This window comes from Excalfactoria chinensis, chromosome 2 (assembly GCF_039878825.1).
Source record: "Excalfactoria chinensis isolate bCotChi1 chromosome 2, bCotChi1.hap2, whole genome shotgun sequence".
NCBI classification, from domain to species: domain Eukaryota; kingdom Metazoa; phylum Chordata; class Aves; order Galliformes; family Phasianidae; genus Excalfactoria; species Excalfactoria chinensis.
Window position 1 is genome coordinate 45,384,288 of NC_092826.1, and position 13,796 is coordinate 45,398,083.

At 38.7% G+C, this 13,796-nt stretch overlaps 1 protein-coding gene across 1 annotated transcript; it reads left to right on the forward strand.

The window, feature by feature from the left end:
- Window positions 1-669: 669 nt before the first annotated feature.
- Window positions 670-13,115, forward strand: CLUL1 (clusterin like 1). The gene is made up of 9 exons (XM_072329816.1): window positions 670-741; window positions 1,688-1,797; window positions 3,051-3,199; window positions 4,770-4,937; window positions 6,667-7,111; window positions 7,980-8,117; window positions 9,429-9,643; window positions 10,810-10,980; window positions 12,580-13,115. The coding sequence occupies exons 2-8, from the start codon at window positions 1,695-1,697 to the stop codon at window positions 10,975-10,977; spliced, it is 1,386 nt and encodes a 461-aa protein (XP_072185917.1). The 5' UTR covers window positions 670-741; window positions 1,688-1,694; the 3' UTR covers window positions 10,978-10,980; window positions 12,580-13,115.
- The last annotated feature ends 681 nt before the right edge of the window (window positions 13,116-13,796 follow it).

The following is a 13,796-nucleotide window of genomic DNA, read 5'->3' on the forward strand; positions in this document are numbered from 1 at the left end:
ATCACAGGTGGGATATGATCTGGTAACAATACTTGTACATATTTTATATCAAGCATCTGCTAGTACTTAAGTATCTCATTGTAAAATATCTAAGGCTTTGTGCAGGTCAGGTCCTAGACACATTTCACACACATGGATTAACTGAAGAAAATCATTGAAGGGCAAAACCCCACAACATGAGCAAGTATAATGATGTACAAAATGCCAAAATTTGCTGATCTTATTTCTGAGCCTGCTTGCATGAGAGCCTGCACCTACTTCTCCCAGTTCTTTTGATTCTGTACCTTCAGAAGTTATGTGAAAAAGGCCATTAATGTAATCCAATGTTTCTTACAGCAAAATAAACTACACTGAAGATTAAATGTTGGAAGCTATTTTTAGCCAAACTAATTGTAATATTTTCACTAAAAACATAAGCTGCAAATGCTTCCTAAGGTAAAAGACAAGATGATGAAGAAATCTGGAAGGACGGGAAGACTACCAAAATACAGCGTTTCATAACGTAATTCTATCCAACGCTCCCCCTAGTGGCTTTGCATACACATCTGAGCATGTAGTCCCTCATGCACAAATGCCCCAGCCTAATGACAGAATGTACCACTAATAGGATTAAATACCTTGTCATCAGATAAGTCGAACATGGCAAAATCCCCGTCACTCCCAGCAATTAGATCAGAGCACAGTCCCGGCCCTTCCCGACGCGGGCAGCAATATTGCAGAAGAGGTGTTTCAGTATTAATGGTAAATATGTTGGGGTTTGTTTTTTTTTACATTTCTTTTGTAGGGGGTTTGTATTCCTTTGCAAAGTTAATCAGCCTTTTGCTGTAAATGTAAATTTACAATGTGCAAATGACTAAATAATTAAATCCAGGCTATTAATAAGTGCAGGCTTTTAATTAACATACGCAGTTGCAGTTGCTATGTGCATCTTCAAGAAGGCTGCACTGGTTAGCAGAAAGGAACTTAAACACTGTGTTCACTTGATGAGATGTAAGCTATAAAGTGTAGTTGAATGGTTTCTAAAAAACAAGTCCTTCTCATTAAACTGTTTCTGGGTGGGAAATGAAATAAATGTCATTTCTTCCCCTTATTTTGCAGGTGTTTCTTTCAATTTCTGATGTGTTTATTTTTAAAACTGATCTAGTTGCCAGTTTCTTAGTACACCTGTTAATGCCTTTGCTCTGTTAAGTATTATCCTGAAGGACAACGCATATTTGGAGATAAGGAGAGAAATGACACTCTAGAAATGTCCCTTTTAAAATCTGACAGCAATGTTTAGCATGGAAACACTTGTAACATGAAATAACGATAAAAGAAAGTTAAAGGATTTTAGTAGAGTAGTTAGTGTGCTTTGCAAGGTAGGAAAGAGAATGTCTGAGCTCCATAAGCCTGCAGTTTTATATATCTGTGTCCTGGTTCTATTAAACCACTGTGTAAACTCAGTAGAATTAATCTATTTAGATCTATCTAGAATTAATCTATTAATAGATACATAATGAATGAGGCCAGCTTCTTACTCATGTGTTTTCACTAACGGTATCATTTAAGAGCATGTTATAGATCTCAGAAGTTATGGTTAGAGAAAAAAATTAACAAGATTGTATTATACTTAGTAAAAACTGCACCTAGGCATTCGAACACCACAAAGATGCTTACATTTAACTATTTCAACTTGCTTCTTTAACAGAAAGAACATGAAGTCCTCTTGGTTATTTATAATACACTTGCTATGGCTGAATGGTCACCAGTGTGCACCAACCAGGCAGGAGGAAATAAATCTACGGGAAAACCTGAAGAGTATGTATGCAGGGGTGTGCTGGAAGCCTTCAGGCCGGGGTCTCCACTTAGGCTTGCTCTGGTTTGCTTTGCCTTTTGCACTCATTGGAGTCAAGAGGTTCTGCTTATAAGCATGGACTGACTTTCACGGAAGCAAAGTATCCACACACATGACTGGGAGATAACAACTGAAATGAGAAACAAGAGGGATTAACAGAGTCCCCCTTATAGAAACTGTTTACAACATTTTGATAGGTTATTTGCTCCATCATAGGTCATTAGAGTATAAACCAAACCTAGCAATTAAACCAATCATTTCATATTTTATTATGCCCAGCTGTAAAATATAATTATTAGAAATAATTGCAATAAAATTACTTAATAAAGAAAAAAGCAGCTGTAATGCATATACTCACCTCGAAGCATAGCTTTATTGTGTAGGTCAGAATCCCAGCAGGATCAGCCATGAAGTGTTCCATAGCTTCATTGTATTTTAAAAATATTTCTGTGACAAACAGAATGCTAGGAGAGGGGAAAGAAGGCTAAAGCAAAGACCTGAATGACACGTGCTTTTGGCATTCTCACAGTAATGTGCACTTCAGTTGTTTTTATAGCCCCAGTAATATTCAGAGCAGTTTTGCAAAGAGAACAAATAACGGGTTTCCACACAGGCAGAGACTCAAGGTCTAATGTGGAGTCCAACCTGCCTTTCGCCAACACTCTACAGCCATTATCTCACAGGAAGCCTAGAGATTATATTTTAGGAAAGTAGGTTGAAAACTCCTGTAATCCGTATTTTCAAAATGTTACGTGAAACTGTCATTGATTGATTTCAGATTAAAAATAAATATATAGGTTGTGTCAACAAGAAACTGGCGAGCAGCCCTAGGAGATTCCCAAAACCCAGCATGAGGCCCTGAGCATCCTGCTCTCATCGACCCTGTTCTCATCAACCCTGATCTGAGCAAGGAGTTGGACCTGGCCATCTCCAGAGCTGACTTCCAATCTCAACTATTCTGGGGTTCAGAGATCAGACATGGGATAGCTAAATACATAGACTGAGATACATGCAGCTAATCACTAGCAACAGCTCTGGGCTGAATTCTTATCTGATGGAAAATGTCTTGGCTCTGTGTTATTCAGCATTCACTATCCCATGAGTTGGCTCTGCAGCTGTAGGGAAACATAAAGCTGTTTCACTTTGTCATTAGAGAATAGCCATTTGTGCTAGTATTAAAACTGGATTAACTCACTGTATAACTTGGCTTTTTTAGCTTTATCTGAAGTTGGAGAGAAATATGTAGATGAAGAGGTAAAGAAAGCTTTGATTGGTATCAAGCACATGAAAATTATGATGGAAAGAAATGAAGATAAGCACATAGATCTGATGAAAACCTTGAAGAAGAGCAGTGAAGAAAAACAGGTAACAAGTGCATCTGTTTTCATTTGTTTGTTTGTTTGCTTGTTCTTAAAGTTGAATCTATTTTTAATCCAAGATAAAGCAGGTTGTACATAGGTTTTAGTGTACCTCCTTGAAGTGGTAGAGTATGTGTAGACTCCCTTGGAGTCTTTCTTGGAAGAATGAAAACCATACTGTATGTACACCCTGAAGAGTATAAGTCTCTTTGTGCAGTCACATAGAAAAGTCAGGAGTAATGGGAAATCCTCACTTCTGCTTTTCCTCCCTAGCAGAAGAAAAATCTTACAGCAGCTGTATAGATGTTCTCAATGCCTGTGTCCCTGAAGCAGGAGCTGGGCCAACAGAAATCCTTTTCTAGCCTTGATTCATGTTTCTGAAAAAGTGAACATCGTTTTACTTTTTCCAGTTCCTTAAGAAAGAGCCGGTGTGTTTGCAGACACATGGCATTCTAAGGCTCCAGTTCTGACTGAATCTTTCAGTCTGCACTATTACTTCCAGTGAGGAAAATTCCATCTTGGCCCAACTTAGAGATTAGTTTAAACTGTCCGTATTATCAAATCAAAAAGCACACAGTAACTTGTTAACTTTGGGAACACCGGTGCACTCCCATTATCCAGCCTGTTGTTGGTTCTTGCTGAATGAGTTCATTTATCCAGAACTTATCCTCACAGTAAGAGTTTATGAAACACTGAATAAGCATATTTAGAAAGATGAGAAATAATTAAACACAGACCATGGATATCACAATTACCTGCTCTACCAAGAACATACTGACCAAAGTTTTCTTTTCTGTGAGACTTTCCTCTAATGAAATACTGCCAGAAAGGAGTACGACTGATGCATTAAAGGGTTTCTGCCATGGTTGGAAACAACTTGGAATATTGTTTGGAAATGTAAATTGTTAAAATACATTGCACTAGAAGAAAGAAATGAATGATGTGCAATCTATTTTTACTAGAAAGTTTCCTGTCTTTCCATTGTCCAGTCTGTTCTAAAATGCTCATTGCAACAGTTGATCGTGCTTCTGCAGCAGAAGAAGGAAATACCCTCACTACAACCTTTCCATTAGAATAGTCACCCAAAGAGGGTTATGTACTTGTGAATATTTCTGCATTAGAGAAGGAATTTATGTATGGCAAGCACCTAGCTTTGTGAAGTATCGCAGGCCCTTGCAGAACAGAGCAGAGTAACAAGAAAGGACTATTTGGGGAACAGATGAATACTCAGTGTGGAGATGAAAGACTTGTGTTGACTCCTGACCTTGTGAGAGCTTGAATGCTTCTTGCACAGCAAGCCTCATGGTTTTTTCACCACCTCAAAAAAATCCAGGTAGGCCATAGAGATCTGTCTGGTTATGTAGGCTGCACTATATTGTTGAGAGAACAACATCAGGAAAACTGTAAGGAAAAGCTTTTCAGTTTTCAGTTCCTCCACATGTGATTGCAGCTGAGAAAACATCCTACCCCAGTAGTGAAGGAACTCCAAATAACAAAAATGAGCAATCAGCTCTGGGATTAACGTTCACAATATCAACCTGACAAGTGCAATCAGCAGAATCTCTTTTCTTATTCAGGAAGCCTTGCGACTTATGGATGAAGTAAAGGAAAGATTAGAAGAAGAAGAAAGACAATGCCAAGTATCTTTGAAAAATCTATGGGATGAATGTGAATCTTGTTTAGAAAGTACCTGCATGCGATTCTATACAACCTGCAGACATGGTTTATCAACATTTAGAAGCAAGGTAAGAAGAAATTTTGTATCTGGCAAGTATTCTTGAATTTACAGAACAGTTTTAGAGAGAGCACAGCTTGTTTTCTCAGTGTCCAGCTCTGTCAGTAGCACTGACTTACTAAAACTGATTTAATTTGGAAGGTCTGGAAATGCGATGTTACAAGGCACAGACCATAGTCAATTATATTCATTGAACACAGAGCTAAAACAAGGTCTGGGGCACCCTAGTGTGACACCATGGACGCTGATCATTCCCCTCCTGTGGAGTCTCGCTAGATACACTGTGATGTATCTCACAGTAGGAGCTGCACTACAATGCTCTGTAGCTGTTTGTGAAAAATAATGTGTAGATTATATATGTTACAGAAGAAAATCAGCAGAGTTAAAACTGTAGATTCAGTTAGGAATACTTAATAGGGGGAGGGGGGAATCACTGACTTACACATCATATTTTCCTATATTTATATTATTTTATTTCTATTCTTCAAGTAACAAAATGACTTCAACTGTTTTGTTGTTTTCAACAGGGGAAACCATTAGCAGAGCTTTCCCCAGTTCTACTAGAAAGTATGCTTTCCTGACTGGTACATTACTGTTACAAGATATAACTGCCTTTGACACTTTTGCTAACTTCCTCTGTGGGCAATATGTACAGGTATACATGCACACCTGCACGTGGCATGGTGTTTCTTAACCCTTACTGGTTTTCTAAGGCCATAAGGTGTGGCTACACATAGCACTGCACCTGCTCTGTCAAAGGCACTGTGTCACAGCATGAAGCAGGGATGAGAAGCTGAAGTGCAGGGAACAGGAACTTCCCAGAACAGAATTTCACTTCAGTCTCTTCCATCATCAAATCATGGACTCAGAGCCACTGTTTTATTGCTTTTAATGGGTTTCGGTTTGCAGAGGAATTTGAGCACTTGGCCATTGGTGAGACGCAAGGGCATTTATAGGTCACGGTGAGAACAATTGCCTTCTGTTCTCTACATGACACAAAACTACCACAGAAATGTTTCCAAGATAAAGTCCAAACTGTTTGTTGGATAAAACCCAGAAGCCAGTACTGACTTTGAACCTCAACAGGCTGAACTGATTTTTCTCCAGATCTGATTTGTATCTAATGATTTAGACTAAATGAACTTTCACTAGCATCTTAAATTACTTTGGAGAATATACTGTGATTTTGATTATTGAAAGAGTCCCTTGTTTCTATAGGTACTTGAAAAAATGTTTAGAGCTACTTCTCTGAGAGAAGAAAAACTGATAAGGCTGAGGGAGCTGGCCTTATTCAGCCTGGAGAAGAGAAGGTTGTGGGGCAACCTAATTGCAGCCTTTTAGAACCAAAAGGGTGCCTATAAACAGGAGGGGAGTCAACTCTTTGAAAGGGTAGGAGAGGGCAACAGGACAAGGGGAAATGGTTTTAAGTAGAGGGAAGGAAGATTTAGGCTGAATGTCCGGGGAAAGTTCTTTACTATGAGTGATAAGGTGCTGGAACAGGCTGCCCAAAGAGGCTACGGATGTCCCATCCCTGGAGGTGTTCAAGGCCAGTTTGGATGGGGCCCTGGGCAGCCTGGGCCCTGAATGTAGCAGGGGCGGGTTGGAGCTTCATGATCCTTGAGGTCCCTTCCAACCTGGGCCATTCTGTGAGTCTATAGCTCCATGATGCTATGATTCTGTGATGATTCTGTGATTCCATAAACTGTCAAGCAGCTGATCTATCTCTTTCTTATATGCAGGTTGAAGATTTTTTGAGGAAGATACCTCCACTTATTTTCCCTTTTCATGAAGATCAAGGAAAAGACATCCAGTTTAAAGAAAAGCCCGAGAAAGAGGATACTCAGCTAGTAAAAATGGAAGATCTATTTAGCCAACTGTTATCAGACATGGGCTCAGTGTTTGACAAAAGTTTCATGTTTTTCAAGCAGATGCAAAAAGAATTTGACCAATCCTTTCAAACATATTTCATGTCTGATCTGGATTTGAGTGAATCCCCCAGCATGCCTGCTTTACCTGAGGCCACTACCAGAAATGATGGCTTACAAAAAGACTGGGGTATACCAGCCTTCCTGCAGACAGTCTTTGATTTCAGCAAGACAGTGTTTGAAGGTGTCAGTGAGGTGATTACAGAGGTATTCAATGAATACAAAGATAATAGAAGAGATTTGCCAGAACAAGCCAAAGGCAAGTGTTGGAAATAAAAATCAACTGCACTGTCAATGATACCAAACCTCTCAGGACAGCTAACCCACAGCTGATGGTTCAGTTTGTAGCACATTAATTTTACATATGATATGGGAGTTCTGGGGGTTCTGGGCTTTCTTGGTTAAACAGACATGGGTTAAGTATAAGTTCATTGGTTAAATTAAAAGGTAAAAATCACCTAGAAAACTCATAGAAATATTGCAGTGTGACTTGGGTGTCCTACACAGAGTGATTTTCATGGCATTATTCTGCAGGAGTGTGTCTGCAGGAGTTTCTCAGGAGCTCCTGAATTCATAGCAGATGCAGGTTTTCAAAAGGTTGACTGACAGGTCTGATATCAGCGTGTGTCAGGAAGACTCGTATATCATATCGTACTGACATGTCTCCAACTCTAAAAATTCTGTGAGATGTCATGGCGTATCCCTGCCCTTGCCAGACAGCCGCAAGCCTTCCCTAAAGCTCCTGCTGCAATGTCATGTACCAGTCACATACAAACCAGCCAAGTGATTTTCCAGCAACCAGGAAAATTCTGTGCATAACTTCAGGGTCAGGTGATAATACTCGATGGGGGAAACAACCCTCAGTCAACATTTAGAATGCAAATAAGCTTTATCTTTCCTATCTTATTAATAAAAATAGAAATAAATAGTAATTGGCTGTCAGTGGGGAATACGCTACCATTTATAAGGGAATTAATTATACAGGGGCATGAATACTTTGGAAGAAAACATGGCTTGCATCTTCTCCCAACCTCTATTTTGCTTGGCACACATAGTAAGTAACAAACATGTATTTGTCAAGATGTTCAACTTCGTGGCAGTCTAAAAATACTGTAATTTCATCCTAGGTTCTGACAGGGGTGGCATGTTCTCAAAAATCGTGTCAGGACGTCAAAGGACTCTGTGCAAAGAGCTTCGAGAGAATTCCTCCGGATGCACACAGTTTCATGAGAGATGTCAGAAATGTCAAGACAATCTTTTGCACGGTAAATAGATATTTCCTGATGTATTTCTGCAACGTGTTGGCCATTGGTTTGTACGCCTTGAGGCCGTCACCTCCTACTGTGCTCTTTCCATATTTATGGAATTAACATTCAGTCACGGGCTTTTCACTGTAATTATTAATTCAAACACTATTAGTCCGTCCAGAAGATTTCAATTACCTTTCCCCGCTATCTCCACACAGTGTCAGTATAACTCAGTTGTTAACTTACTGCTGGAGATCCAAAGTTGTATACGCTATAACAGAATACCTGTGGGCATTGTTAGAGCAAGAGGTGAGGCAGCAATTGATCCTGCTTGGTGCAAAAGCATTCCTGATGCTGGTTTCTTCTGCAGACAACAAGACAAAATGTCAGGTAGCATTAGCTTCTCACAAGGAAAGAAGAGTTTGTAAGTGCTCTTTGTTGGACCACATTGGCAAGCAGGGCTGACATGGAGAACAAATAAGGGAAGTGCTCGTCGGTACATAAGTAGATAGCAAATCTCTGGCATGCATTCTCCATGGGCAGCTGGAAAAAAATCAGACTGCAATACCTATAAATGCTCTCAGGACTCCTGCTGCAGCATAACATGCTGGTGTATCCAGTTATTTATGTTTTAAGAGTCACAGAAAACACTTAAACCCAAATATCAGAACATCTCCAGTGTGGCAGATGCTAATCATCCAGGGATATTTTGGAAAGGGCACTGGACCATTTCCAGCTCACTAAAACTATCTTTTTGTCTACACCTTTGTATTACACAGAACAAAGTTTTAAACTAAAAGAGGGGAGGAAATTTTTCACTGAGAGGGTGGTGAGATGCAGACACAGGCTGCCTAGAGAGGCTGTGGGCACCCCATCCATGGAGGTGTTCAAGGCCAGACTGTGAGGGCCCAGGGGCAACCTGATCTGGTGCCTGATTTAGTGGGTGGCAACCCTGCCTGTAGCAGGGGGTTGGAACTAGATGATCTCTGAGATCTCTTCCAACCCAAGCTATTCTATGATTCTTTAGCATGCTTGAAGGTCTATTGCCAAGCAACACAGTACACACCTTAAAGAACTTAGCAAGTTGTAATACAGCAAATTGGTTAATTAATCCATTCAGTCATTGTAAGCTTAAACTAAACCTACCAAAATAGGTCAGCAAGAATTTGTTTGTTTTGTTCAGCATAGTTTAAACACCAACTCAAAAATATACCCCATCGCTAGACCTTTGTTGTAGTTTTCCTTTATTTCTGTACTTCAGATAGAGAAAAGCAAGTACAAGACACCTTGTTTTCCTCTAAGCTTCACACTGGCTGTCTTTTGAAACAGATTGCCCAAATGTTCCTGAACTGCACATGAAGTTTGACGAAGCCTTTAAGCTGGTTAATCTCTCTGGTGAGCAGTATGAGCAGATTCTCCAGATGGTTCAGCGTCATACAGAAGACACTTCCTACTTGCTGAACAAAATGAAAGAAAGATTTGGGTGGGTGTCAGAGTTATCCAATATGACCATCGGGCCAGAAAATATTTTCAATATAGTCAAGGTAAGGGTTACCTACTAAGGGGACCTATTGAACAGTACTGTCTTCCATCTATCCCTTGCTCAGAGCTGTGTTCTTGGGGATTGTGGATGTTTGTATACATGTACATTTTGGTCTTTACAACATGAAGTCTTTACTCATCTCATCCAGAATATACATTAATAACGTTTTAATAATCCCTCAGTGAGTTTAATAATCCTTCAGTGAGATGAATCTACAGAGATTAGAAACTATTTTCCTCTAAATCCTTTTAGTCAGGTGGATGGCTGACAGGCTAACCCAAATCATTGCAGAGAAGAGTAAATTGACACTAGCAGCTTTGACAGGCCCGCGATTACCTTTCTGGATAAATGTCACTATACTGGCCAGCAATACATCCTTACTGGATCACTGAATATATAGCTACGTGTCTCTGTCTGTACCTATCTGTCACAAAGCTCAAAGAAAGCAAATGCTATGCAGGTTATTGCAGTGGAAGCTGCATATAATAAGCAGCAGCTGTCAATATGACTTGAAATACATCACGATTATCTACATCTCACACACATGAAGACATCCAAAGTAAATTAAAATGATTTCACTGGGCTGGGGACAAATTCTGTTCTCCCTTTCAACTCAGAAATCTAGTGCACTACTGTTACTACAAGACCTTTATGAAAATTATTATGCAATATGCAAAACAAAACAAAACACAACACGAGGAACTAGGGAATAGCTCATATTTAAGCTCACTTTCCCAACCAAGTCTAAGCTACCTGCTTAGGAAAATAAAGCTGCAGAGCTAAGTCTGGTTTAGAAAAACAGATAGGGCTGAGAAACTTCAGTCAAGCAAACCTCCTCTTGAAATCAGTGAGAACAACTCACACACAGGTTTTCAGTATGTGATTGGAGGCTCTTTATAAATGCAGTCTGTGGTTTAAATATTAACTTACAGTTCTTAAACGTGGTCTTGCAGTGCCATGTCACATCTTCCCACCACTTACAATAGGCTTTGGCATAAATTCAAGGCATTCACTATCTTTTAATAAGAAAGTAATTTCAAGAAGGTAGACAAGATTAAAATATTTTTTCTATTTAATTTTCCCTTACTAAATATGGAAGTAGCCATAAATGAAACTGATAGCTTACAGCTATTTGTAGTGCTAAAGTACTGATTTTCTCTCATCAAGGTGGTACCTGGGGATGCTTCTGGTGCAAATGAAACTGTGGTAGACGTGAATATATTGACTTCGCCTACTTTCACCATTAAAGTTCCTCCCCACTTAGACCCAAAGAGTGCTGAATTCATCGAGTACATAGCTGGAAAAGCACTGCAACTATATAAGCAGAATTTTTAAGTGGTAAGTTCATCTCTCTCTCGCTTCTCAGAGACTGCAGCTCTTCATAAGAGATGTTTACATTGCAATAAACGTTAGTTGGAACAGGATTCTGTCATGCTATATTCAAGACTGTCTCTTTGGAAACAACACTTTGATTGAAAGACAAACACAAGTGCTACAGAAAACAAAAATAAATGCTCAGTGTTCTAGCCTGCAAAACACAGACACTATGATATTAAAAGACTACACTTATTTAACTGTGAAAACCCTCAATCTTTAAGTAACATCTGGGATGAGGTAATTTAATGACAAATATTCCATCAGAAAAGGATTGCCTCACAACCACAATCTGGAGCTTTGGCATCAGATTCAACATCTTTGCATTCATTAATCGAGTATAAAATGGAATTACCGCTGCTCATCTTTTTTCTTCTTTAATTTTAGGTTGTGTTTAATAGCATGTTCCATATTATTTTTGACAAAAAATGTGCTGCAATGTTAGAATCAGCATCACAATTTGAAAAAGCTGTTTTGCCATCAAATTTGCACATTATCAGTGTTCTACTCAGAGTAACAGTGTTAACACTGTTTACAGAATCTGCAAATTGACTTGTAGGAGTGTTCATAGAAAGACCTTTCCCGTGGCCTTCTAAATATTTTTGTAGGAAGGGCTTGCGGAGATCGCTCTCCATGCTTAAGAAACTGGGGAAAGGAAGAAATAGGCTGCAAGAATGAAGAAACAGTGTTTCATGTTCTCTAACCTTATGGAAAATCTCCAAGAAAGGGAGCATAGCTTTTAAGTGTTGCTACTGGTATCACACCGTCATGGAGCTAGTCACAGTCCCAGGGAAGCCTCCAATATGTGCAGCTCTGGTGGATTCCAGTACTCACAAATGGTTCTTCTAGAAAGCATTCCTGTCATTTTTATCATTCTTTAGATGAGAGATTCACAATTTTTAAACAGATGAGATAAATCTCTTCCATCAGGGAGGCTGAGGTGGCCTACAGAATTTAGACAGAACATAATAAGCCTCACCATGAACTCTGGTTTAGGCTTATGTTGGTGAAATTATATGTATTATACTCAAAATGCATCGTTTCCAATAGTTATTAGCATATAAAATGAAATGTTCAGCACCATTTCTATATTGCTTTTCTTCAAAATTCTCTCCAATTTATACAGTTATTGATACCATATACTCTTTCAGATAATGTGAGGCTAAACTTCCTGGTCTAATGATGCCAATATAAATTTCCATAGCGTGATTATGGCTTTTAGCCTCAATCTCCTGCGCAACACAACTTGCATAGCAATCTCATACCTGAGAAAAGGTGGTATTTCCAAATTGCAGTACCATTTTATGTTCTGTTTGTGCAACAGTTTCAGGGTACATGAAAGTATGACAAAAGGAAAGAACAGGAACTCCACAAGAAAAGAGGAAGATCTACAGGAAGGGAAACAAGAGAAAACAAATTGTTTCAGTCTTTCTTATGTGTCAGATGTGTTTCATTTCACATTTGTTCATTCAGTTCACGTTTGTACATTCCCCATATACAGATCTTTCCAAATCTTTCTATCAAAAAATAAAAAGTTTGATCATTTATTTTCTTTTCTCTTAGGAACGAAGATGTGGGAAAACTCAATCCCAGAAACCCGTGTACTCTCCTTAGGTGAAATACTCCTTAGCACATTGTTCAGCTATTTGTTAAATGACTATGTTTAAAATAGTTGCATATACATAAAATGTTGCTTAATAAATACTGTGACATATGAGCTAGCAACTGATGACTGTAGCAATCCTTCATTAAAATACAAATTCAAGCCCACTTCGAGAGACGTTTGTTTAAATAAAATGTTGTTTATGTTGTAAATTAGGTGATCTTTGAGGAACCACCTATGGCTCCGGTTATGCAAAGATTTAAGGAAATAATTAGCTGTAAACATGCAAATAACTCCTATTTGCATACTTAAATTCGGGCACATTTTCAAGCCTTTTCAAAATTGTTCCCTACAGATATTGCGCGTTCAGCTAAGCCTGAAACAAGCAGATTACCATATGCGTATTGCATATTATTTTCCAATGAAAATGTTCCATTTCTTCTTCCAGTTGCTTTTGATGTTTGTAACGCACATTAAATTACTTTTCTGAATATGCATCAATGAGTAAGTCTTCTGCCCTTAGCACTTTTTACTTGTAGTTTGCCTTTGGAGCCATAATTAACAGGGAACTCTTTATCAAGGAAAGATGTTTGCCTTTTCCTACATTGTTGTTGTTAGCTTGCATGGTATTTGCAAATTATATTAACTAAGAACAGATACAACTCTCAGAAGCAAAGCTCTAGGTGTTTTGGTTTTCTTGGCTGTGGTTGAACATTTTTGTATGCATTTACATGTACCATTTCCAACTTTATCTATGCAAAATAAAATGTATGCATTTCAAAGTGCACACAGGAGACAAAAGGAAAACGGCAATTTAATTGTTTTAAGTAGTGGAAATGATACGTTTTCCTGTCTGCAGTATGGAAAAATTAACATTTTCTAGCCTACAGTTCCTGTTCCATTCAACTTCCTTTATATTACAGAACACTAATCTTGAGAGATTAAGCAGCCATAATTCCTGGAATCAAACCAGTTGCTGGAAAGCTGGACTTTATCTGAGAGATACGTACCTCTTACCAAACACTTAACTACTAAGATGTACTGTACTATAACAAAGAAATATTTAGAGATGGTCTGATTTGGCCAACAGACAGAATATACCTTGAAAATCTTCAGATGACACTGTATTGGGAGCTGTGCAGAAGGCAAAGTTCAAAACACAAAACGATGCTGAAAA